The 26,740-nt window shown below is 43.5% G+C and overlaps 1 protein-coding gene across 2 annotated transcripts in view; it reads right to left on the bottom strand.

Moving 5' to 3' along the window:
* The window catches only part of LOC128605444 (guanine nucleotide exchange factor VAV3), a 95,517-nt gene that overhangs the window by 43,905 nt on the left and 24,872 nt on the right, over nt 1-26,740 (bottom strand). For both annotated transcript variants that reach the window (XM_053621005.1, XM_053620916.1), the window contains exons 2-7: nt 23,361-23,477; nt 5,517-5,575; nt 5,349-5,414; nt 3,038-3,143; nt 2,863-2,955; nt 945-1,013 (exon numbers count right to left, since the gene is read on the bottom strand). In XM_053621005.1, coding sequence (XP_053476980.1) covers nt 945-1,013; nt 2,863-2,955; nt 3,038-3,143; nt 5,349-5,414; nt 5,517-5,575; nt 23,361-23,477 — 510 coding nt within the window. The remainder of the gene's footprint in view (nt 1-944; nt 1,014-2,862; nt 2,956-3,037; nt 3,144-5,348; nt 5,415-5,516; nt 5,576-23,360; nt 23,478-26,740) is intronic.

The following is a 26,740-nucleotide window of genomic DNA, read 5'->3' as shown; positions in this document are numbered from 1 at the left end:
TGCTACTTTCACTACTTTCTGTGTGAATGCTACTTTCACTACTTTCTGTGTGCGAATGCTACTTTCACTACTTTCTGTGTGTGAATGCTACTTTCACTACTTTCTGTGTGCGAATGCTACTTTCATTACTTTCTGTGTGCGAATGCTACTTTCACTATTTTCTGTGTGTGAATGCTACTTTCACTACTTTCTGTGTGCGAATGCTACTTTCACTATTTTCTGCATGTGTATGCTATTTTCACTACTTTCTGCGTGTGAATTCTACTTTCTGTGTGTGAATGCTACTTTCACTATTTTCTGTGTGAATGCTATTTTCTGTGTGCGAATGCTACTTTCACTACTTTCTGTGTGAATGCTTTCACTACTTTCTGTGTGTGAATGCTACTTTCACTACTTTCTGTGTGTGAATGCTACTTTCACTACTTTCTGTGTGTGAATGCTACTTTCACTACTTTCTGTGTGTGAATGCTACTTTCTGTTTGTGAATGCTACTTTCACTACTTCCTGTATGTGAATGCTACTTTCACTACTTCCTGTGTGTGAATGCTACTTTCACTACTTTCTGTGTGTGATTGCTACTTTCTGTGTGTGATTGCTACTTTCACTAATTTCTGTATGCGAATGCTACTTTCACTCCTGAATAGAAGAGCAAAACATGAAATTAAAGCATGTTTATGATGTAAAAAGAAATTTTGCACGTTGCATTTGTTGAGATATTTATTAAACGTTGGTGTTGGTTCATAATTTCGCTTCATCAGACGGACTGCGTGTTGATTAGTGATGAGCGGTGATTAGTTCTGTACGGGTGCTGATTATCTGTCATTAATGTCACCGATGGTGTATCAATGCTGAACTTCTCAGCTAACGCTAACTAATGCGTTAAATAATGTCAGTTAAAGGAACCACCATTTATCGCGTAAACCATCATTCTCACTGGCACTTACAGGAATGTTCACGAACACCTTGTTGATCTCGGACGCTGTGAGAAACTGCTCCAGCGGCCTGAGGAAGAACTGAGAGCACAGAAACGTTAGCGCGTGAGAGAGCACCAGGACAAACGACTGCTTAGCATCACAATAGCAAAGAACGGCCCGTCGTTTGGGATCGTTGTCATGGTAACGTTGCAACGTAATTACACAGGAGCAAACACGAACATTGACCTGAAGTAATCAGAACTGAGATAAGCGTGCTTGGTGAGGACGTGATACCGAAATCACACGTACAATAAGCACTGAAGTGAAGGTTACAGACCCAGGGGCGGAGTTTGAGTGAAACAGAGGCGGGTCAAAGGTTACTTGAACATAAGGACATTTTTTCTTGTGTGATGTTGGCTGGAGTGAGGCGCAGTAATAAGTCCAGCTCCTCTCTCTGACAGTTCCATGTAAATACTGTACACTCAAAACAACGCTCAGGATTAAATACATAAATATGACACTACTGAGTAATTAACTAACAGTACTGTAACTTTAAAGTGCCGAAGAAGGATTATTATTTTGATTTATTTGTGTGTGTGTGTGTGTGTGGAGAATATTAGAGACAGCATCCTAACTGGACGTTTCATTATTATTTTATCAATAAAAATGTGAATGAATTTAAACTTAATGCGCAGTTGAGTGCTCGGTCAGCTTATCCTTCAAATCGTGGTTATGTTTTCTTTCCTAAGGCTTTTATATTATTTGATATGAAAGAAACCTTCAGTCCGCAATTTATATTTTATATTAGCAGTGGTCTTCTACTGAAGGAAAAAATCTCAGAGGCGTGGCCAACACGCAGGTAATTTGCATAATCCAAGTGTCGAAAACAGAAAATCCACAGGTGCGTAACCCGACTCTGAGTACACCTAACTTTCCCTGACGTAACTTTAGAAATATTCTGCCAGCCAATAGTAGATGACTGAAGGCGGGGCAAGTTTATGTACGACTTTTGTGAGCTCTGGACCCAAGCATATTTCGAACAATCCACCAGGAGCCCCTCACTCCACGACAATTCTAGGTTATATATTTAACAGTCATTTCTATATATGTTTCTTTATTTTATTCATATTTAGCATGAATAATATTAACACTGGACATTTAAAATTGAATCATTTCAGGATTTTATTCTTTTACATTTTATTGTTGGTGTGACATTTAATTTGACTCTCGGAATGATCTTTTGTTTATTTTATCCGTCAGTGCGACACTAACGTGATATTTGTGAATGCACGCAAATAAACAAATTGGTTAATTTTAAAACATATCTTAAATTGTTCTTACATTTGATGGATGTATGGTATTTTGGATATATTTTGATACATTTAACAAAACTATATATATATATATAAACATTTTAAAAAACTTTCCCAAGAACCACCTGCAATTACGCCAGCGACCACTAGGGGTCACCAAACCCCTGGTTGAGAAACGCTGATGTACCGTGTGCAGCACACATTTATATTTACACAAATCAGAGTGATGATGAATAATGTATAATATCCATTACTTAATGATAGCATGCAAATTAAAAGTAATAACTGAAATAGTGTTTGCTCAAAAAGTTATTAAATCTTTATTTTTTATAACGGATTGGCTAAGTAACATCGTGCAGAACTGACGAAATCAAACCGATAGTGAGCGTTTTGTTACAGAATATTATTATCATTTTGTTTTATAATATTTCATTGATATTTTTATGTAATATTTGTAACACTGATGAGGAACGGTAGACTGAACCTCACTGCAGTCGTACAACGACAAAAAAAGATGTGCATTTTCGTATTAGTTTATTTATTGGACAAGGTTTGTAAATGACGTGGTTAGATTAGACTTGAGCAGTTCCTGAGTGTGTCACTGTTATTAAGTGTGTGTTGTGAAGATCGTGTACTTTCTCGATAGACTCCAGTGTCTCGGCGTACTTCTCCTCCGTCTGTCTGATCTCAGCCAAGCAGCAGCTCCTGATGTCTGTCTCCACCTGTTTCTGAAATCACACAGGTCACACACATTAGAATACAGGGTCCAATGTTGGATGGTGAGGTGGGCGGAGCTTGTGTGCGACTCACCGGTGGAGCTCCAGCTTCCATCTTCATCAGGTCTTCATAAACTTCACCACCATCATCATCATACACACAGTCATACAGGTCCTCTTCATCATCCACGCCATTCTCACTGGAGATCAGACAGTCAGTGATCAGACATTAACACACACACACACACACACATAGTCAAACAGGTCCTCCTCATCATCCATGCCATTCTCACTGGAGATCAGACAGTCAGAGATCAGACATTAACACACACATACACACATGCACACATATACACACACACACACACACAGTCATACAGGTCCCCTTCATCATCCACGCCATTCTCACTGGAGATCAGACTTTCAGAGATCAGACATTCAGCGATCAGACATTAACACACACATATACACATGCACACATATACACACACACACACACACAGTCATACAGGTCCCCTTCATCATCCACGCCATTCTCACTGGAGATCAGACTTTCAGAGATCAGACATTCAGCAATCAGACATTAACACACACACACACACACACACACACACACACAGTCATACAGGTCCTCTTCATCATCTACACCATTCTCACTGGAGATCAGACTTTCAGAGATCAGACATTCAGAGATCAGGCATTAACACACACACACAGTCATACAGGTCCTCTTCATCATCTACGCCATTCTCACTGGAGATCAGACTTTCAGAGATCAGACATTCAGAGATCAGATATTAACACACACACACACACACAGTCATACAGTTCCTCATCCAGACCATTCTCAGGCAGAGATCAGATAGATCAGACATCAATATGAATTACAGATATTCTACACTGTCCACACAATTTTGACCGCTGATCAGACAGTCAGAGATCAGACATTAACACATGCACACAGTCTTACAGACAGTCTACATCATCCACACCATTCTGGCTGCTGATCAGACAATCAGACATCGTCAAATACAGGCTATGAGATCAGGACAGAGATCAGGCATTGATGCACACAAGATATTAGACAGATATTACCACATAAAGATTAGACAAATAGACATTAACACACACACACACACGCTGGCCATTAATACACAAAGAGATTAGACATCAACACACAGATTAGACATCAGTATACACCGAGATGACACATGAACATTAGACATGAACACACTTTACTGTGCAAATAATGACTAGGGCTTTATGTGTCTGTCACGTCACAGTCTATTATTTTGTGTGTGTGTGTGTGTGTGTGTGTGTGTGTGTGTGTGTGTGTGTGTGTGTAGATCTATTTTTCTGGTGTTAAGTAATTCCAGAAACACACACAGCTCTTCAGAGAAAAGGGTCCCAAAAACACCCTCCCAAAAACACATACACACACACACACACATCTGGAGAAAACAATATCCAAATTACAAAAGCAGGACATCTGGGCACACACACACACACACACACACACACACACACACACACACACACACACACAACATTTGAGTGAAACAGCTGTGGCTGTGAGCTATCAGTGTCTCCAAGCACAGCTGATCCCATGTTTATGGATGAGTATTACTAGTCAAGCATGAGCACACATGCACACACACACGCGCACACACACACACACACACACACACACACACACACACACACACACACCAGATGAAATTTCAGGGTAGAACTGGGACATTATGATGCAATCACGATTAGCTAGCTTCGTGGCGATTTGCTAATCCTTGCTAGCTAGCATTGTTAACGGAAAACTAATTAGCTACGACTTTGCCCATGTAATGTTAGCGAGAAAAAACACAGCTAAATATACAGTAAACAATATTCAAATTACAAAAGCAGCACATCACACACACACACACACACACACCGTAGTGAAACAGCTGTGCCTTTATCCTTACAGTAAATCAGAGTACAACTAATCCAATGTTTACGGCGGAGCTTCGTCTATTCTCTAATATTAGCAAATTAGCGCTGTTTTGGACATCTAGCTGGCTAGTTCATTAATTATGTATTGTATTGTTGATCACCTGCTGCTGATTTAAAACGAATCGAAGTTAGTTTTAAGACCACTTCCTCCTGACAGAGTAGCATTAGCGACGATAAAGGGTTTTGATGTGTTTGTTGTGGTGTGTTGTGCTAGTGTAATGGAATACATCGTTCTTACTGGTTCCTGGTGGTTTTATATCTGTTTTATTTTTATTCTGATCACCACAAATATGCACACACTGGACACTTTCTCTAATCACGATATACCATATACTGCTACACCACACACACACACACACACACACACACACACACACACACATGCACTGTCATGTTATTAGCAAAATAATTCATACTCTATGAGGTCTTTCAGGTGATTGTAGATGTCCTCGTCTTCCACACTTTCTTCTGTCGGAAACGGCCTTCAGAGAGAGAGAGAGAGAGAGTATTTATTATTATTATTATTATTATTATTATTATTATTATTATTATTATTATTGTTAGTATTATGATTATGTCCTTACCGTATTCCAGTTTGTAGTGCGATTGTTGTGTTGGACAGTTTGGACAGCGTGTCGATCACCTGAAAGAAGAAAAAAACAACAACAACCACCTTGTTAAAACATTAATGGCTGACACAAAAATCACCCATTTTTCACACAATACTAAACTCACCATTATATACAGTATATCAATTATTGTGCTCAGGCTTTTCTTTCACACGGCACACTACAACCCTGTGATTCTTCACCTGACTCCTTCAACAAACACGGACATCGAGCAGAAAGCGTACAAGGAGTCGAGTGAGTACGACAGCAGAGCAGGTATATTGAACACACGCTAGTATAGGGGCACACACACACACACACACACTCAATGGGTAGAGTAAAAAAATCAACACTGCTCTGTTTATGTAAGAGTGTGTGTTCAGTTTGATGACTGAGTTGCAAAGGATTTTTCCAGCACATCAAAAACAAACCTAACAACTTCTAGAACCTCGGGAATCATCGGTCTTTTTTTGACGGTACATGGAATATGGGGAATGAGAAATGATAGGAGTGAAGATATGCAGAATAAAAGAATGTGGGGGGAAGAAGGGATGTGGAATGAAGAGATGTGGAATTAGGAGAGAAGAAATGATAGGATAAAGAGATGTGGAATTAAGAGAGAAGGAATGATTGGATGAAGGGATGTAGCATGGAGATATTTGGAATGAAAGGATTTGGAATGAGCAAGTATGAACTGAGAGGAAGTGGAACGAAGTGATGCAGAATGAAGGGATCTGGAATGCGGGGATGTGAAAAGTAGAAATGTGGAATGAAGGGATGAGGAATGAAGAGATGTAGAATAAGGGATGTATAATGAAAGGACATGAAACGTCCTTTCCTGGAATGTATAATAAGGGAATGTGGAATGTGGGGATGTGGAATCAGGGGATGTGGGGATGAGGGGATGAGAGGATGTGGGGATGAGGGGATGAGAGGATGTGGGGATGAGTGGATGTGGGGATGAGGGGATGTTGGGATGAGAGGATGTGGGGATGTGGGGATGAGAGGATATGTGGATGAGGGGATGAGAGGATATGGGGATGAGAGAATGTGGGGATGAGAGGATGAGAGGATGTGGGGATGAAAGGATAAGGGGAAATGGGGATGAGAGGATGTGGGGATGAGAGAATGTGGGGATGAGGGGATGTGGGGATGAGAGGATGTGGGGATGAAGGGAAGAGGGGATGTGGGGATGAGAGAATGTGGGGATGAGGGGATGTGGGGATGAGAGGATGTGGGGATGAGGGGATGTGGGGATGAGAGAATGTGGGGATGAGGGGATGTGGGGATGAGAGGATGTGGGGATGAGAGAATGTGGGGATGAGGGGATGTGGGGATGAGAGGATGTGGGGATGAGGGTATGAGAGGATGTGGGGATGAAGGGATAAGGGGAAATGGGGATGAGAGGATGTGGGGATGAGAGAATGTGGGGATGAGGGGATGTGGGGATGAGAGGATGTAGGGATGAGGGGATGAGGGGATGAGGGGATGGGAGGATGTGGGGATGAGATGATGTGGGGATGAGGGGATGTGGGGATGAGAGGATGTAGGGATGAGAGGATGTGGGGATGAGAGGATAAGGCGGAAGTGGGGGTGAGGGAATGAATGGATGAGGGGATGTGGGGATGAGGGGATGAGTGGATGAGGGGATGTGGGGATGAGAGGATGTGGGGACGAGGGGATAAGGGGAAGTGGGGATGTGGGGATGAGAGGATGTGGGGATATATTGATGAGGGGATGAGAGGATGAGAGGATGTGGGGATGGGGGGATGTGGGGATGGGGGGATGTGGGGATGAGAGGATGTGGGGATGAGGGGATGTGGGGATATAGGGATGAGGGGATGAGGGAATGAGGGGATATAGGGATGAGGGGATGAGGGAATGAGGGGATGTGGGGATGAGGGTATGTGGGGATATAGGGATGAGGGGATGAGAGGATGTGGGGATGAGAGGATGTGGGGATGAGGGGATGTGGGGATATAGGGATGAGGGGATGAGAGGATGTGGGGATGAGGGGATGAGGGAATGAGGGGATGTGGGGATGAGGGGATGTGGGGATATAGGGATGAGGGGATGTGGGGATGAGGGGATGTGGGGATGAGGGGATGTGGGGATATAGGGATGAGGGGATGAGAGGATGAGGGAATGAGGGGATGTGGGGATATAGGGATGAGGGGATGTGGGGATATAGGGATGAGGGGATGTGGGGATGAGGGGATGAGGGGATGTGGGGATGAGGGGATGTGGGGATATAGGGATGAGGGGATGAGAGGATGAGGGAATGAGGGGATGTGGGGATATAGGGATGAGGGGATGTGGGGATATAGGGATGAGGGGATGTGGGGATGAGGGAATGAGGGGATGTGGGGATATAGGGATGAGGGGATGAGAGGATGAGGGAATGAGGGGATGTGGGGATATAGGGATGAGGGGATGAGAGGATGTGGGGATGAGGGGAAGAGAGTATCTGGGGATGTGGAATAAGTGCAGAATATGGTGTGTCAGTTGATGTCACACACAACAGTGCTGGTCGATAAGTTGCCCTTGCCTTGACCTGCTCTTTCGGAAAATACTGTACGACCCGAACACAATCGATGTCAAATTATTCCAAAAAGAGGAGCTGATTATCCACAGGATCGATTCTGTCTGACCCACACAGACCCACACCAACCCACACCGATCCACACTGACCCATAGCAAGCCACACCGAGCCACACCGGGCCACACCGAGCCACACCGACCCACACCGAGCCACACCAAGCCACACAGACCCACACCGAGCCAGACCAAGTCACACTGACCCACACAGACCCACACCAACCCACACCGATCCACACTGACCCATAGCGAGCCACACCGAGCCACACCGGGCCACACCGAGTCACACCGACCCATACCAAGTCACACCGACCCACACCAAGTCACACCAAGTCACACCGAGCCACACCGAGCCACACAGACCCACACCAAGCCACACCGACCCACACAGACCCACACCGAGCCAGACCAAGTCACACTGACACACACCGAGCCACACCGAGCCACACCAAGTCTTACTGACCCACACTGACCCACACCAAGTCACACCGAGCCACACCAACCACACCGAGCCACCCCGACCCACACCAAGTCACACCAAGCCACGCAGAGCCACCCGACCCACCCCGACCCACACCAAGTCACACCAAGCCACGCAGAGCCGCCCGACCCACCCCGACCCACACCAAGTCACACCAAGCCACGCAAAGCCACCCGACCCACACCGACCCACACCAAGTCACACCAAGCCACGCAGAGCCGCCCGACCCACCCCGACCCACACCAAGTCACACCAAGCCACGCAGAGCCACCCGACCCACACCGACCCACACCAAGTCACACCAAGCCACGCAGAGCCACCCGACCCACCCCGACCCACACTGCACTGAGGACAAGGGAACCCCATGGATCTGTAAGTGATGTCAGGTCAGGGCAGAAAGTTTATAAAATAAAAGCACAGTGATTATTTCTTCATTTTTTTTTGAAGTGTTAGTATTTTTTTGTGCTTCCGTACTGATATTTTGTACCGACTGAAGATTCTTTTCTGACTTTTTTTCTTTTTTCTTATTTTGCTAATTAAATTCTCCGTTTTTTTCTCAGTTCTTTTTATGTTCTCTTGACTTTCTCTATTACTTTATTATTTTCATTATTAACATACTCATGACACACACACACACACACACACACACACACACACACACATTTAGACATTTGGAGAAGAGGGCAAAATAGCGTTAATCAGGAGATGGCATCAGATAATAAATACATGGAGGCTGTCTGTGTCTGTGTGTGTGTGTGTGTGTGTGTGTGTGTGTGTGTGTGTGTGTGTGTGTGTGTGTGTGCACGCACCTCTCAGGAAGCATGTAAACACACAATCGCTTCCTGCAGTAACGGTCAGGATTTCCTGTTAATTTTGACAAAAACCCAAAACTAAAAACAGCACCATTAACACTTTAACCCACCTAACACCACACACACACACACACACACATGCATGCTGTACACACTCACATCAGTAAAGGTTACTGACACACAACATAAAACCTAATAAATCTTAATTCCTATTATTTTATCATTTTTTAAAAATCTTTCTATAATTTACATATCATTATCCTATTAATCTCACTAATTGTTAATTAATTAATTATGTATTATTTTATGAATGATATGCTTTTGTGGTTTATTTATTTCTTTGTTTGTTTGTTTGTTTTACCTTTATGTTATTGAATATAAAAATAAATGAATCCGTTACCGTCTTATTTAATACTCGATGTTAAATTTCATAACTAGGAGATACTACGTGATATTTTAACTCTGGTTTTTGATAATGATTTTATTATTCAGAGAAATAAGCTTAAATGCAGCAGGCGCTGCTTCATCTCTACGTTATTCAGCTTCATACTGTACAGTTCCTCCAAATAAGCGACTCACACATCTACTGTTATCTTTTAACCCTTAAACATGGCTTCGTGGCTGTAAATAAGACAGATTGAAATGGTTAGCACTACCGCTCACGACTTGGCGCTTGGCAGTGGCGCTATGGAGACTGAAGCAGAAATTAAACACACCCCTTTTGTCCATTCGTCTACAAACGCTCATCCCATCCACAGTTTTTCTTTATTTTATTAACTTGACTAATCAGACCAGAGGAAAACTGATGAAAATCTGTTTCCTAGCTAGGTTTAGGTAAAAACTCATCTGCTTTACATGAAATGCGTGTGAAGACGCAGCAGAAGATCTGCTACAGAAGCTGCAGTGGTTGACGTTTCTGGAGTCGATGAACCATGGACATTGTTTCCCCCGTACATTGTACACTCTGTTCAAAATACTGAAACACTGATTCCACATCTGTTCACCAGTCAGTCGACCGTTTAGTCTGAAAATAAATAAAAATAATCTTAACACGGATAAAACGAGAAATGAACCCAACAAAAAATAGAGCTTCATGAAGCGATTTGTGGGTCCAAGCACCGAGGGTACAACAACGTCATAGCCATATCTCCCTGCAGCTGTCACTTTTGGTTTCCCACTGAAGCTAAGCAGAGTTGAGCCTGGCCAGTACCTGGATGGGAGATCTCCTGGGGAAAACTAAGGTTTCTGCTGGAGGTGGTATTAGTGAGGCCAGCAGGGGGGTGGTCACCCTGTGGTCTGTTTGGGGCCTAATGCTCCACTATAGTGACAGGGACAGTATACTGTAAAAACAGTCCTGGACATGAACCTCTATCCTGGACCCCTAATAATCTCCATCTCTGAACTGGCTACATCACTCTCCTCTCCACTGATAGCTGGTGTGGGGTGGGCGTTCTGGAGCACTATGGCTGGCGTCGCATCATCCAGGTGGATTGAGGAGACCAAACCCCCCCCCCCCCCCCGCCCCAATACTATGTAAAGCACTTTCAGTGTCTAGAAAAGTGCTATATAAATGTAACTGTAACTAACTAACTAACAATGTCTCTTTGATGAGCCTGTATTGGCATGTGGCTGTTATTACACTTTATTAAATATCCACCAGAAATTCCTCTTCCTGTCATAACGGAGTCCATGGTCTCCGAATGTGAGTGCAAAACTCCTTTAATTTAAAAAAAAAAAAAAACAAGAAACCACAAAGAAACAAACCAGGGACACGGGGGAAACCAGGAACTAGGACCCCGGGAGCTAGGGTAAGACGTGTACACTATGTACGAAGCAAACAGTATCAGGCATGAACAAAAACATACACATGTAATGCTCCAGCTACAGGAAGAAAACACTGGACTAATAAGGTAACGTGTCAAGAAAATAACAAACACATGACCGTGATAAACATGACAGGCAGACAACAGAAGAAGAAGTTCTACAGGGAAGGTCAGGGTGCCCTCTAGTGGCCCAAGGTGGAACTACCCCAGGGGTCATGACACTTCCCAGAATGCATCATGTCTGACAAACATGGCCACCGCGGACTACAATCCCCAACACCTCACTCCACCAGTACTGATCACGCACACCTGTTTCCAATCACACACTCACCTTCTCACAGACTCTCCATCAGTCTTCATGAAGTGACGCTCGGTGTACCCTTACCTGACTTACCAAGCCTTTTGTTTAAGTTATCGCTGTTCTGGTTTATGTATTTTGGATTTTGCCCTTGTATAACTGTTTCCTGACATCTTGCCTCCCCCTGGTTATGAGTTTGCTTCACGTTTTTGGATGCGTTTGCCAGTTTGAATAAAATTCTAAACTTCAATTGCATCCGTGTCCATCTCTGTCGCATGGCTCACTGTGAAATCCGGCTCATGTTACACAATGTATAGTAGAATTAAGTCTACGATATGACACGTTATCTGATCGCCTGATTTCACTATAAAAGACAAAATGGCTGCCTTTCTGTTGGGCGGAGTTAACGGATGCGATTGTGAAACATATGCCTGACGTGTCTGGTGCATGCAGATGAAACTGGATGGAGGAGATGGAGGAGATGGAGGAGGAGGACACTATCAGGCATCTCGGCCACGCCCAGGTTTCAGGTTTGCCCAGGATTCTGATGGCCAGGATAGCCAAGTTTAAAAATATATGTCTATAATATATCTAAATAAATAAATAAATAAATTCAATAGGACCATTGCCTCTCTTGGTGCTTGGCCCCTAATCATAGATTTGCATTCGATTACTGTCACGGGGGTAACTATGGTTACGGAGTACGTTAGGAAACGTTTACGTCTGATTAGGTATCAGGTGTGAGTTAACAAGCGCATCGACTCTGTACAGTAGTTATAGAAAGGTAGAGCTGTGATTGGTCAAATCCAGACAGGTCAGCAGTGCCGCCATTTTGTTCACTGAATTTAGATCAGCTGCAAGGTTTTCTCCAAAAATGGCGCGGCACAAACTGTGGACACTTTAAAATAAAGGAACAAGGACTGAAGCTTTACGTTCTGCAAACACACACATACATACACACACACACACACATACACACAACATGCTTCATCACTCACATTCACAGAGATCCTAACATGGAGTGAAAATTTTGATGTATGAGTGTGTGTGTGTGTGTGTGTGTGTGTGTGTGTGAGAGAGAAAACACTGCAGGGCTTACAAGTGAATCACTAATCCAACACGACACACAGTGTCCTAAAACAAACACAAACACACACACACACACACACACACATCACCTGATCACCTAACCCAAGTTTCGGCTTCACACAGCATTCTGTAATACTAATAAATGAAAAAATAATAAACATTGAAATTATGAGTTTCTTTAGATTACAAATTATTCAAAAAAATTTTTGAATAATACTTTTTATAAAAGTTGGGGGTTTTTAACACAAAGACATAAACAATAAAAATAAATTCATAAACACATCAACACCAACATTAGTGATATTTTTTCCATGTTCCACTACAATGAAATTTTTCCAGATTTCCCCAAACTCCAACACACACACACACACACACATGACCTTCCTCTTTCTTATACTTCTAAATAATCAGCAAACTCATGACCACCTCAGTGAATCAGTAGGCTAAAATAAACCGCAGTGTTTAAAAACAAACTGTTTATTTTGCAAAAATAAGAGGACAAGGAGAAGTCCAGACCTGTCTCAACATCTGTTAAAGGAAGTGAAATGTCATGGAGGAAAAATAGAAATACGTGAGAGATTCGGTGTATACACACTCTACATGAACCTCAGTGTTTCCACACTGTTTCAACATAAGACTGCAGGTCACGATGGCTGTGAATATCACTGGTGTAGAGCAGAAGTGTCTCTCTCATAATGAGTGCAGCTTCAAATCGAATCGTATCGCATTAGATTCAGTGGTATCGTCAAATATCGAATCGTTTCCTTATCAGTCGAATATTATTGAATTAGAGTCAGTAGTATCGTTAAATATCGAATCGTTTCCTTACTAATCGAATCGTATTGTATTACAGTCAGTGGCACCGTCAAACACTGAATCGTTTCAATTTTGAATCAAATCATATCGCATTAGATTCAGTGGTATCGTCAAACATCGAATCGTTTCCTTATTAATTGAATCGTATTGCATTAGATTTAGTGGTATCGTTAAATATTGAATCATTTCCTTATTAATCGAATCGTATCGTATTAGATTCAGTGGTATCATCGAACATCGAATCGTTTCCTTATTAATCGAATCATATTGTATTAGATTCAGTGGTATCATCAAACATCGAATCGTTTCAATTATGAATCGAATCATATTGCATTAGATTCAGTGGTATCGTCAAACATCGAATTGTTTCCTTATGAATCGAATCGTATTGTATTAGATTCAGTGGTATCGTCAAACATCGAATTGTTTCCTTATGAATCGAATCGTATTGTATTAGATTCAGTGGTATCATCAAATGTCAAATTTCTGCCTTAAGAATCAATTGTATCAGATTCAATGATATCAAATACTGAATCGTTTCCTTATGAATCAAATCAAATTGTAGGAGAGTCAATGGTAACATCAAGTATCAACTCGCTGCCTTAAGAACTGAATTGTAGGAGATTCAAAGATATTGTCAAATATCAAATTGTTGCCATATGAATCAAAAATGGTATCATATTCCATAGAAGTCTGAGGTTTACTCTCCTATGATTCTGTTCAGTGACTTGAATACACTATATGGCCAAAAGTATGTGCACCCCTGACCATCACACTCATATGTGCTTGTTGAACGTCCCATTCCACATTTATTTCCCACTTTGCTGTTATAATGCACTCCACTTCTTCTGTTAAGGCTTTCCACTAGATTTTGGGGCATGGCTGTGGGGGTTTATGTTCATTCAGCTACAAGAGCGTTAGTGATGTCAGGTGCTGATGCTGCGATGGTGACGAGGCTCCAGTTCCAGTTCATCCCAAAGGTGTTCAGTAGGGTTGAGGTCAGGGCTCTGTGCAGGACACTCGAGTTCTTCTACCTTCTTCCAACCTTCACACACCACGTCTTCATGGAGCTCGCTTTGTACACAGGAGCATCGTCATGCTGGAGCAGGTTTGGGCCTCTTAGTTCCATTGAAGGGAAACTGTAACGCTACAGCATACAAAGACGTTCTATACAACTGTGTGCTTCTGACTTTGTGGTCACACACACACATGGGTGTGATGACCAGGTGTCCAAAAACATCCGGTCATATAGTGTGTTTGAATCTGCTGAGTTAGTCAGACTTGTTCGGTTGCATGGTTTCCCCAGAAGTGCAGTCTGATCATGTAGGTGTTTAAAGCAGACACCACACAGATTGAGTGTAATACACATTGGACATTAATCACCGCAGCTGTGAACTCAAACTGAGAGTCCCTCAGGGAAAAATCCCCAAAACACTTTATAGTGTGTTCAGCAGAACAAAACAGTAAAGGGCTTATTTTCTTTGGAACACTTTTTTGAAAATTCACCTGAAATCTGAGAAGCTTTCAGAGTCTCTCTCTCCCTCTCTCACTTTCTCTCTCTCTCTATCTTTCTCTCTCTCTCTCTCTCTTTTTTTTCTCTCACTCTCACTCTCACTTTCTCTCTCTCTCTCTCTCACTTTCCATCTCTCTCTCTCTCTCTCTGTGTGTGCGCACTCAGCTGGAGAGGAATGAGTCAATCAGGACCATCTGCTCACACCGGGCAGCTCTTCAGATCTGAGCCTCGGAGCCTCGTCTCATTTTTACTGCTGGTTTTGTAAAGCCGTTACGAGCGCAGTGACGATTTTACACACAGCCACGAGTTCACTGTCAGATTTCTCCGTCCAGCTCCTCGCATCATCGAGTCGCTCAGACTCCACAGAACACGAACAAGAACACCCGCTGAAACATTCACTGATCGTGGATTTACAGAGACGAGGAGAAAGCAGGACATGTGGTTATACCCATCCCCTGTGCAGAGTCTGCAGCTGCCTTTAATGTTACACACATTTACATCTCATTCCCTAAACCTTCTATCACAAAGAGGATATTTAATGGAAGCTTGAGAGACTCTATGGAAACTTCACACACACACACACACACACACACACACACACACACACACACTCACACACACACATAGACATCCCTCCTGCCACTGTGTTCAGGAAGCAGTAGTTTATCGCTCTTAAGTTAGTCTATAGGGAACAAGACACAGAGCAGGAAACAGGAAGTGGAGATGAAGGAGAGTGAAAGAGAGAGAGAGACAGAGAGAGAGAGATTTTAGAACTCAGATATTCTAAGACCCTGACACATTCTAGAACCCTGAATTATGCTAAAAACCCTGAAACATTCTAGAACCATGAAAGATGCTAAAACAGACACATTCTAGAACCCTGAGATATAAACCCTGACATATTCTTTACTGCACTGTACTACTCACACTTATCACTTTCACTGTGCAGGCAGCCAAAAAAGCCTCACACACATCACACACGCCATTACGTTACTTATACGGTACACACACACTGAGATATACGCTTTAGTAAGATACAGACAGCATACTGAGTACCACACACACACACACACACACACACACACACACACACACTTAGACATTACATCCATGCGCAGTGTATATACAACTGATATCAAGGTTGTAATAGTTATTTTTTATTTATCATTACTTGTAAGCCTAATTATTTAATTAGAATTGTTTTACAGTTCCAGATGAACAATGTTAACTTTAAGGGCAATTTTCCCACACCCATGAGGCAGTGGTTATAATATAGTCAGTGTTTCAAATCAGTTCAGGAATAAAAAGCTTGAATATATGACTCGAATAGATTTCTATAATTGGTACTTCTGATGACTCCTCCATGCAGAAAAGAGCAAATCCGTGCAGAATGCAGACACAAAGAAGTGTATAAAAAGTGAGTCACCTGAACTGGGGCAGTGGTAGCGCAGTGGTTAAGATGTTGGTCTACTGCCCAGAAGGTCAGGACTTCAAACCCCGACACTGCCAAGCTGCCACTGTTGAGCCAGCAATAGCTGGCTAGCAAAACTGCGTGGTTTCAAGGAGTGGCACTACATCTCCACTTGCATCTCCAGTTGCACGCCAATGTATATCCTACAAGGGAATCTCTGTGCAGGGGGAGATCCAAATCCCAGGCCTCGTGTATATACTGCCCCGCCAGATTGGAGACCTGTTCACACATTTTAGGGCAATGTCCGGCCATCAAGGGGGCCAGGATAGCCCACCATCACAAGATGTGTGCCCTCCTCACAGCTGAGGCGGAAGGTCTTGAATGGACGGTTAGCAGAGAATGGGCCTTCAGGACCTCCTCGGGGGAAATGAGACTCATAGACCTGATTTTTGTCCGGGACTGCGAAGCCTTGGCTGTGGATGTAACGGTTTGATTCGAACTAGGTCCTGACACTCTCTTGATGCCAGGATTGAAAAGGTCAACCATTATGGGCCGCACAGGACTCAGATGGCTCGGGAACTGGGTGTGAAGACGGTTCAGGTTTATGGCTTTCCCATCGGAGCACGTGGTCAGAAGACAACGAGTTGCTGTCTAAACTGGGGCTTGGGCCGGCGAGGGCGAGGTCTCTGGCTCGTCTGATGGGCAGGAGGGTTCTCCTCAGCTTGTTGGACGTCCTGCGGGCCTTCAACCTGTCGCCTCAGTGTCCCCAGAGAGAGAGCCCTCGAGGCTCTGGTGATGAAAAAGTGTGCGCATGGCCTTGAGTCAGAGGGAGCGCGCCTGGTGTCGTAGGCACCCCAACACCCCTAGTCTGGTGCCCAACGGGCAGGGGTTCCAAACACGTGCATGGTGGTGGGCAAGTTCTTTGCAACAGCCTCTGTGGTCGAGACAGGCAGCCTATGGTGTGGGTGGCGAGTTGGTTAGGCACCAGCCTGATGGCCGGTCTCGAAGGCAACCGAGCCAATCACTGCTGGAGGTTCGCCTCTTGAGTCATAGTTACACAGTCCGGGCGCCTCCACATGGCAACCGCTGGATAGGGTGGCTCTTCAGAGCAACTTGAACTAAGACCCGGCTCGGACAAGGTAATGGATTGGAGTTTCGCACTTTATTGAAACACAGGGTAGGTGTGGGTCGGCCTACCCCAGAGGATGAATGACTCCCTGTGAGGCTCATAGCCGGCTAGAGGGGCGTACTGGAAGGCCTGAAATGAGGTAGAGATGCACTGTCACTCTGGGTGGCAGGCACCTGGGCCCTGGCCCACTATAGGTGTCTAAGATCCACCCTGGTCCGGACAACCCAGTAGCGAGGACTACACAAGGTGGGTCTAAGTTGCGGTCCCCCTTCCCCACACGCTGACGGAGGGTAACCCGTCAAAATAGCAAATATGAAGGTACCGAATCGAAATTTCATGCTGGATGGCAGGTCGCCCAGAAATCAAGCTGCTATAGGGGGCGGCTCGGGTCGGTGCCCCTCTATTATGGTTAGACCCTCTCGTGGTGCTGTGGCCGGGCACCACACGGCTGACGGCGGCCATAGGTTATCAGAACTTGGACAAGGATTAATGTTAAGGGAGTGTTCAGTGGCCCTTACACGTCTGCAGCCTCGGCTATTAGATGGTGGGGGGTCGAGCGACACTATGAGCGGATTCCCCGATGGAACGGGTTCCTGACGCCACCGACTTGATGGAGGTTGGCAACTGGAGGCCAATCACCATAGGGTCGGTGATCCTTAGGCTCTTCTCCCGTATCGTGACAAGAAGGATGGTGGAAGCTTGCCGACTCCACATCCGACAGAGGGGTTTTCGTCCCGCCAGATAAGGGCATGCCAAAATTCCATAAATGTAAATGACTAACCGACAGATGATTGTGGTGCAAGTCAGATCAGCCACTTGCCTTTCATAACAATACTGCAGTCTTCTTATTTTTTGAATACCGAAAACAGGAATGCAAGCCCTGTTACTTAATATCCAGCCCCAACCACAAATATAGCTGACCTTAGCAAGCCATGTTAAATGTTCAACACTTCTGACAATCGCCCATTAGCTAAATCTTGTTAGCACAGCAGTACTGCTATGAGAGCTGTCTAGCCGGAACGTGCTAACCAAGCAACGGCAGAGCGGCTGGCTCATGAGCTATTTCTGCTCAAACTGTCCAATCGAAATCGGTTTTGCTGAGCAGGAAACAAAGTTAGAGAGAACATGATTGATCTGCGGAAATTCTTCTCCTCTGCAAGGCGTCCCTCGACGCAAAAAAGTTTAGGAACGCCTGTGTTACTCATCCTGTACGCTTGAGTTTCTGACCAGAGCCCGCTGTAGTGCAGGTGGGTTTAATAACGTATGAAAACAGTTCATTCAGAATCTGCAGTCGGAAGAAATTCACGCATCATTTCCTCACCACTAAAAAGTAAGTAGGAGGCAAAGTGCACAAAAAGCGCACGTGATATTTCGAGTCACTCCTGCCGATCACCGCTCAGCACTTCTCTTTAAAACGCTGATGCGGAAGGCACATGACCGAGGTGTGAGCGCGCTCCTGATTACTCAAGATTCCAGCCTCGTTTATTTATCCGTCTTTCAGTAAACCCGTGTGTAAACATTTGCTCGAACAATCCGAACGACACGCCGAACTTCATGTGGTGCTGGTTTACTGTGTACTGATGTGCGTATGTTATTACGTTTAACGCCGATCGCATATAAATAATAAAGCGCGTTCAAAATAATAAAGCGCGTGCATTGTGGCCACGCCCACACAACTCCATAAAAGGCAAAGCTCACAGAGAGCTGAGAAATGAAGCATACAAACGATTTTCCTCAGCGAATGGGATTTTCGTTTCTTGTTTAAACGCTCCGACAAACAATTTAGGAATAAGTTCGTTCTTGTTCTGCGTGAGAAATGAAGCCGAGTGTGTGTGGTTTTTTAGATTTGGTGAGGGTGTTGGTGTGACTCGTTTCTCAACACTGTTTAACTTCTCTAATCTGTTTAGTGAGCATAGATCACAGGGGTCACACAGCTGCCTGGGGTGAAAAGTCATCACAGAGCAACTGTTTCAGAGAGGATATAATGACGATGATGGTGATAATAATAATAATAATAATAATCATCATCATCATCTATTTGTTGATTGATGGATTTTTTTTTTCGAGAAACACTTTTTCAAGAACGGCAAAATAAAAACACATACTCAAAAGCACAAATTTAACCCCACCACACACACACACACACACACACACACACACACAAACTTCTTCATATTAACTTTATACACTGTTGTCCCAGTATATTTATTTATAGTTTATAGCAATTGTACAATGCTAATTGTAATATAGCCAATCCTTCACCTTTGGCGTCACTTTTACAAACAACAGCTTCTTAATATCAAACATCTCTGAATGTCTCGGAAGATCTCGGAACATCTCTGAACACCTCAGAACATCTCTGAAGTTCTATGAACATATCAGAATGTCTCTGAATGTCCCTGAACATCTCTGAACGTCTCAGAACATCTCTCAACATCTCAGAACATCTCTGAAGTTCTCTGAACATCTCAGAACATCTCTGAAGTTCTCTGAACATCTCAGAATGTCTCTGAGGTTCTCAGAACATCATTCAAACATCTCTGAAGTTCTCTGAACATCTCTGAAGTTCTCTGAACATCTCTGAATATCTCAGAACCTCTCTGAAGTTCTAAGAACATCTCTGAACATCTCTGAATGTTTCTGGACATCTCTGAACATCTCTGAACATCTCTGAATGTTTCTGAACATCTCTGAACATCTCTGAATATCTCAGAACCTCTCTGAAGTTCTAAGAACATCTCTGAACATCTCTGAATGTTTCTGGACATCTCTGAACATCTATGAATGTTTCTGAACATCTCTGAACATCTCTGAACATCTCTGAAGTTCTCTGAACATCTCTGAATATCTCAGAACCTCTCTGAAGTTCTAAGAACATCTCTGAACATCTCTGAATGTTTCTGGACATCTCTGAACTTATCTGAACATCTCTGAATGTTTCTGAACATCTCTGAATGTCCCAGAACATTTCTCAATGTCTCAGAACATCTTTGAATGCTTCTGAAGGTCTCTAAACATCTATGCATCTAAACCAGACTTAAAACATGACTGGAGTCTCCATCACTCCTGGAGCTGTCTCACCCTGCAGAGATTAATCGCTGTCTTAATGGAACACACATGACTCAGACTAATCAGTCAGGTGTGTTGGATTACAGAAGGAACTTATCTCAGCACGTTCTCAGATTAAAGCCTCTTTTTCTCTTTAATGGCCAGTCATTTTCTCTTTCTAGTCCTACAGCAACCTGCTGTGAAGCCTTTTATCCCAAGCGTGTTAATAAGGCATGCATCGATATTAAAGGTGCGGTTTGTGATGTTTAAAAATGCTCTAATTATAAATGGGGTTTGTTTAAATAAGGGACAAATTGTGATTGGCTACACTGCCATGCAAGGGAGCTGTCTCTCTGCTTCATTACAGGCTTATGTTTACATTTTTTACGGCCCCGCCCCCAGCCGACTCTTTTTCCTTTAAAAGGTAACCCAAGAAGCAAATTTAACGTATAATACATTAATGTGAATAAGTTGTTTTTAAATCATTCAAAAAAAAAAAACACACCTAATCTGATTGCTGCTTTTCTTGCAAATATTTTTGTATTAGATAAAAATTAACTTCCATTTTATGCTAATTTTATCTAATTAAATATGCACAGATTTGTATTTAGACTGGTTTATTTACTAAACCAGTCTCTGGCATGTCATTTTGCTCTGAAGACTTTTACAGAACAGTTTGGTGGAATATAATTTATTTGTATTGTTCGATCAAGAAAACTCCTGGTGTTGTTATGTAAGGTATTTACATTTTTGGGGGTATGAAATCTAACATAAATCCAACAATTATCAACATTTCGATAAACCTCTTTGTAATAAGCTTCTAAAACGTGATAGTAATTGAACAGGTACAATTCCATTGAAACTTGAAATGTTTAGGTTCTGAATAGGATATGAATAAAAGTTGTTTATTAAAATACACATGGTTTAATTCCACTCCAGTTAGTGTGGTGTATAAGGTTTATAAAGGAAATGGACGTGTATATCTTAATGACACATAAACTGACAGATCAATCCGAAATCAGACTTTTTTGGGATTATATGATGTCACATGATTATGAAGTGGGCGGAGCTTAAAGCCTTTTTTTTTTAAACAAAACCAACGAATAAACATCTTTCTTTAGAGTTGTGATTTTTTTATTACTGCAGTAAATATAATAAACGTGTTAAAGATGCAATTTAGAATTAAATCGTAATTTGTACCCTGTAGGTTCGGGTGACCTCACAGACAGCAAACCGCTCCTTTAAACTGACGTGTTATTGACACGTTATTCTGATTACTGTCTGTGTGGAGCTGCACATGTTCTCCCCGGTACATTGGTTGTATTCTCTATATTGCCCATAGGTGTGAATGAGTGTGTGTGTGTGTGTGTGTGTGTGTGTGTGTGGTGTTCTGCAATGGACTGGCATCCCATCCACGGTGAATTCCGACCTCTCACACAATGAAGTCTGGGAGAAAGATCACATCTAAAACGTCTTCCCTTCCAGCTGAGAAAGTTTTGGCACCCCTTCATGCTACGCTCGCGCACAGCTAATCGAGTCTACACTCAGATTTCTGATCTACAGTAAGGCGATAAGGCATGTTATGCTGAGATTTGCAGGAAAGTGGGCGGAGCCAGGCGACTGATAAAGTTGACTTACGTTAAGTTACTTTTATGCAAATGAGAAGTGAAGCGTCCAATAGGAGTTAGAGACAGGCTGACCCAAGACACTTTTTAGGATTTTAAGGAACTCTCATCCCATAGACTGTTTTTTTGTTTTGTTTTGTTTTTTGGATTCTCTTCTCCTCACATGTCCAAAATGAGAACACAGCAGTCATTACGCTGGGACAGACTTCATCCCTGCGCCTCTTTCCGAATGACCTCGCTCATATCGGCGCACATGTCAATATTGTGATATATTTTATAAGCGATTATCGACACAGCTGTCTACAGATGAACGATTTTTGCTCATTCAGGAAAAAATACTGCTCACTTTGCAGCGTGTGTGTGTGCGTATGTGTGTGTGTGTGTGGTAACAGAGTTGAACTTAGCCAGCCTTGACTGTGTGAAACGAGGCCAGAGTGGCACGGGAGTTTCCACTCGTTAAATGAAGCGAGTTTTCCAAAAGCGGTCGTGTTTTTAATGGGCTTTTACAGCTCGTTATTTCAGGGAGAGATGACGCAGCACAGCGTCTGCCATCTTAAACACACACACACACACACACACCACTGCTGCTTCATATAACCCTTTACTAGAAATGCTGATGGAACAAAATAATTTTTGAAACAGATATGTGCTGAAAATCTTCATTAAAAAATCATGTTTCTACAGTATAATAGAGATGATGTTCAGCTCGTTAAGTAAGGAATAAATCACTCCGTGTCATGCTGTTACAGGAACATAATCAACGCCCACCTAGTGAAGTCACAGGTTTCACTACAAAAGACACGTCTTTTTATTCATTTATAGTTACATTTAATGTCGTGGAACGTCCATGAAACGATTTAGTTCCTGTTCTGACTTACGTTATAGCAGCTCATATCATGTCATGTTACCAAGCAACCGTAAAGACCGCTGTGAACGAGCTGTTACTCTAGAAATGATAACGTATCAGAACGAGCGTGTTAAAATAAACCCGTGGTTTACAGCTGCGGTCGAGTCAGAGCTGCGGTTCGAGAAAACGAATCCACACTGAGAAGGACAGAAGATGTTTCCGGTGTAATGTCATGAATTCTGCAGTTGCGTTGCTATAAAATCTAAAGAGACCGTGAGGGACGGAACGTTCACTCAACACATCGGCGTTCCCTTTTCACACGTCGCCTACCTTGCCGAAGTCGCGCACGTCGAACAGGTCGAAAGCCTCGAACAGCTCGCTCTTCTTCATAGCGAACACTTCGCAGCAGGCAGACAGGAACGTTCTGATGTTCTTCAGGCACAGGAACTGCAGACAGACCAGAAGAACGCTGTTAATGATAATGATGAGTCTTTATTAAAAACGTACACATCACAGCACAGTGAAATTGTTTTTTCGCATACCCCAGCATGTTAGGAAGTTGGGGTCAGAGCGCAGGGTCAGACATGATACAGCGCCCCCTGGAGCAGAGAGGGTTAAGGGCCTTGCTCAAGGGCCCAACAGTGGCAGCTGGGCAGTGCTGGGGCTTGAACCCCCGACCTTCTGATCAGTAATCCAGAGACTTAACCGTCAAGCCTCCACTGCCCTCTATGGTGCTAATGGTACTAATCTTTTAATCACGGGTTAAGGAACTATTACAACAAAATCGGGACACCTGAAGTAGACACGGCACCGGTCCGATTCCCAGAACCGGTATCGGAAAAACGGTGGACCGTACGGTATATCCGAGGAAATCAGATATCGGATCTTGATTTTGATCGAAAACGGCAAAAATTTGAATTTGATTTGGAAAATGAATTTCTTTTTGGAACTGGATTTGACTGGTTTTTCTTTTTGTTAGGATTGATTGTATTGTATTGATTGTATCAAGATTGATTGATTGTATTGATACTTTACACTTTATTATATGTATTATATTTACAGTGTAAGTGATTTCTGTGTGAAAGACTTTTATGTGATGTGAAGTGTTTCAGTTTATTCGATCCCTCCAGAAGTTCGCGATTTCACGATCGCAGAAATGAACACAAAATGAAGCAAACTTTTAATAAAAACAAGCAATTTCTCAAAATCACCACAGATTTGGGCCGAGACGTGTCATGTGACATTATCACAACGTGCATTCCAATCCAATATTTTGTGCTGATCTGGTCTGATCTAAGCCTGATCTGATCTGATCTGAGGCTGATTGAGCCTGATGTACTTTTAATGGATTACACTATTAAGTACAGTCATATGGTGATTTGGGACATAATTTCATTTTTACACACACACACACACACACACACCTTATACTCTGAATGTAAGCATTAGTTTAAATTCACTGATATGGTGGCAGGCCAAAAAGATTTATTAAAAGCATGAACATTTGTATAATTATTAGTGACCTTATGTTATATGTTGCTGACAGGACACGGGCTGAATGGCGATGCATGGTGGCCCATTAGGAGGTAGTTTATAACATTGAAATGTGTTAGCATCGTTAACAAATAACATTACATGGAGCATAAAGTTAGCTGGTTTCACGGCCACAATGCCAGCTGCCTCAAACAAACATAATATAGGACCTGTCTTTCAGGTGCTTCGCCAAATTCCAGGTGTTTCCTCGCTTTGTTTGAAATGAAAGATTGCATCGGTTGCACACCGGCAACCGACGCTACCTTTCCTCACAACGAGCTTTCCTCTCTCTGCCTTTCAACATGTCGGGCGGAGTTAAAGTTGTTGCCATCTTCTGTAGTGTTTCCTGTGTGCTTGTAGACGTTCTTCTTCTTCTTCACCACTTGTGGACCGACTAAAACACCTGCGTGTATTTGCTGCCCCCTTCAGTTCTGGAAGAATTGCAACACCGGTACCTTCATTACAAACGTTACCCATGCTACTGCAGAAAAACAAGTACGGTCACGTTTTAAGAATGTTGGTACCGAAGTATCGGTTCTCATGACATCCCTAGTACACACACACACACACACACACACACACACATACACACACACACACACACACACATACACATACACACCCAGACCAGACATGAGCTCATCCCTCATTGTATTTCCTGGCGTTTCGTCACTCGGCTGAAGAATATCAAAAATCAACAGAGAAGGTTTGCACTGGAAACCAAAGTGTGTGTGTGTGTGTGTGTGTGTGTGTGTGTGTGTGTGTGTGTGTGTATGTGTGTGTTTAATGAGAGGATATCAGTAAGTGATTAAGGTAACAGGATGTACGGTAAGTGTGTATGTGGATCCCTGATCCCTGATTAGTATAATATTACAGTATAACAGATGTAATATTATTACTGAGGATGGTTTCTACATATTATAACATACGGGGCGTGGCCAAAAGACATTAGCTGTAACTGTTTGGTGAAGCGTAATGTAAACAAGATGATGGGATTCATTCATACTGTTCAGTATTATTATAGAGGACCATGCCTAGTTCACACATAGACCAAGTCCCTAATATAAAGAATTTCCTTCATAAAGAACACACTGAGAACCCTCTCCTCCTTCACTGAGAACCCTCTCCTCCTTCACTGAGAACCCTCTCCTCCTTTACTGAGAACCCACTCCTCCTTCACTGAGAACCCACTCCTCCCTCCTTCACTGAGAACCCACTCCTCCTTCACTGAGAACCCACTCCTCCTTCACTGAGAACCCTCTCCTCCTTTACTGAGAACCCACTCCTCCTTCACTGAGAACCCTCTCCTCCTTTACTGAGAACCCACTCCTCCTTCACTGAGAACCCTCTCCTCCTTTACTGAGAACCCACTCCTCCTTCACTGAGAACCCACTCCTCCTTCACTGAGAACCCTCTCCTCCTTCACTGAGAACCCTCTCCTCCTTCACTGAGAACCCACTCCTCCTTTACTGAGAACCCACTCCTCCTTCACTGAGAACCCACTCCTCCTTCACTGAGAACCCTCTCCTCCTTCACTGAGAACCCTCTCCTCCTTCACTGAGAACCCACTCCTCCCTCCTTCACTGAGAACCCACTCCTCCTTCACTGAGAACCCACTCCTCCCTCCTTCACTGAGAACCCACTCCTCCTTCACTGAGAACCCAATACTCCTTCACTGAGAACCCTCTCCTCCTTCACTGAGAACCCACTCCTCCCTCCTTCACTGAGAACCCTCTCCTCCTACACTGAGAACCCACTCCTCCTTCACTGAGAACCCTCTCCTCCTTCACTGAGAACCCACTCCTCCCTCCTTCACTGAGAACCCAATACTCCTTCACCGAGAGCCCACTCCTCTTTCACAGAGAACCCACTCCTCTTTCACAGACAACCCACTCCTCCTTCACCGAGAACCCAGTCCTCCCTCACCGAGAGCCCAGTCCTCTTTCACAGAGAACCCATTCCTCCTTCACCGAGAACCCAGTCCTCCTTCACAGAGAACCCACTCCTCCTTCACCGAGAACCCATTCCTCCTTCACCGAGAACCCACTCCTCCTTCACCGAGAACCCACTCCTCTTTCACAGAGAACCCACTCCTCCTTCACTGAGAATCCACTCCTCCTTCACCAAGAGCCCAGTCCTCTTTCGCAGAGAACCCACTCCTCCTTCACAGAGAACCC

The sequence above is a fragment of the Ictalurus furcatus genome, chromosome 1 (assembly GCF_023375685.1).
Source record: "Ictalurus furcatus strain D&B chromosome 1, Billie_1.0, whole genome shotgun sequence".
Lineage (NCBI taxonomy): Eukaryota > Metazoa > Chordata > Actinopteri > Siluriformes > Ictaluridae > Ictalurus > Ictalurus furcatus.
This window is presented reverse-complemented; position numbering and strand designations above follow the sequence as displayed.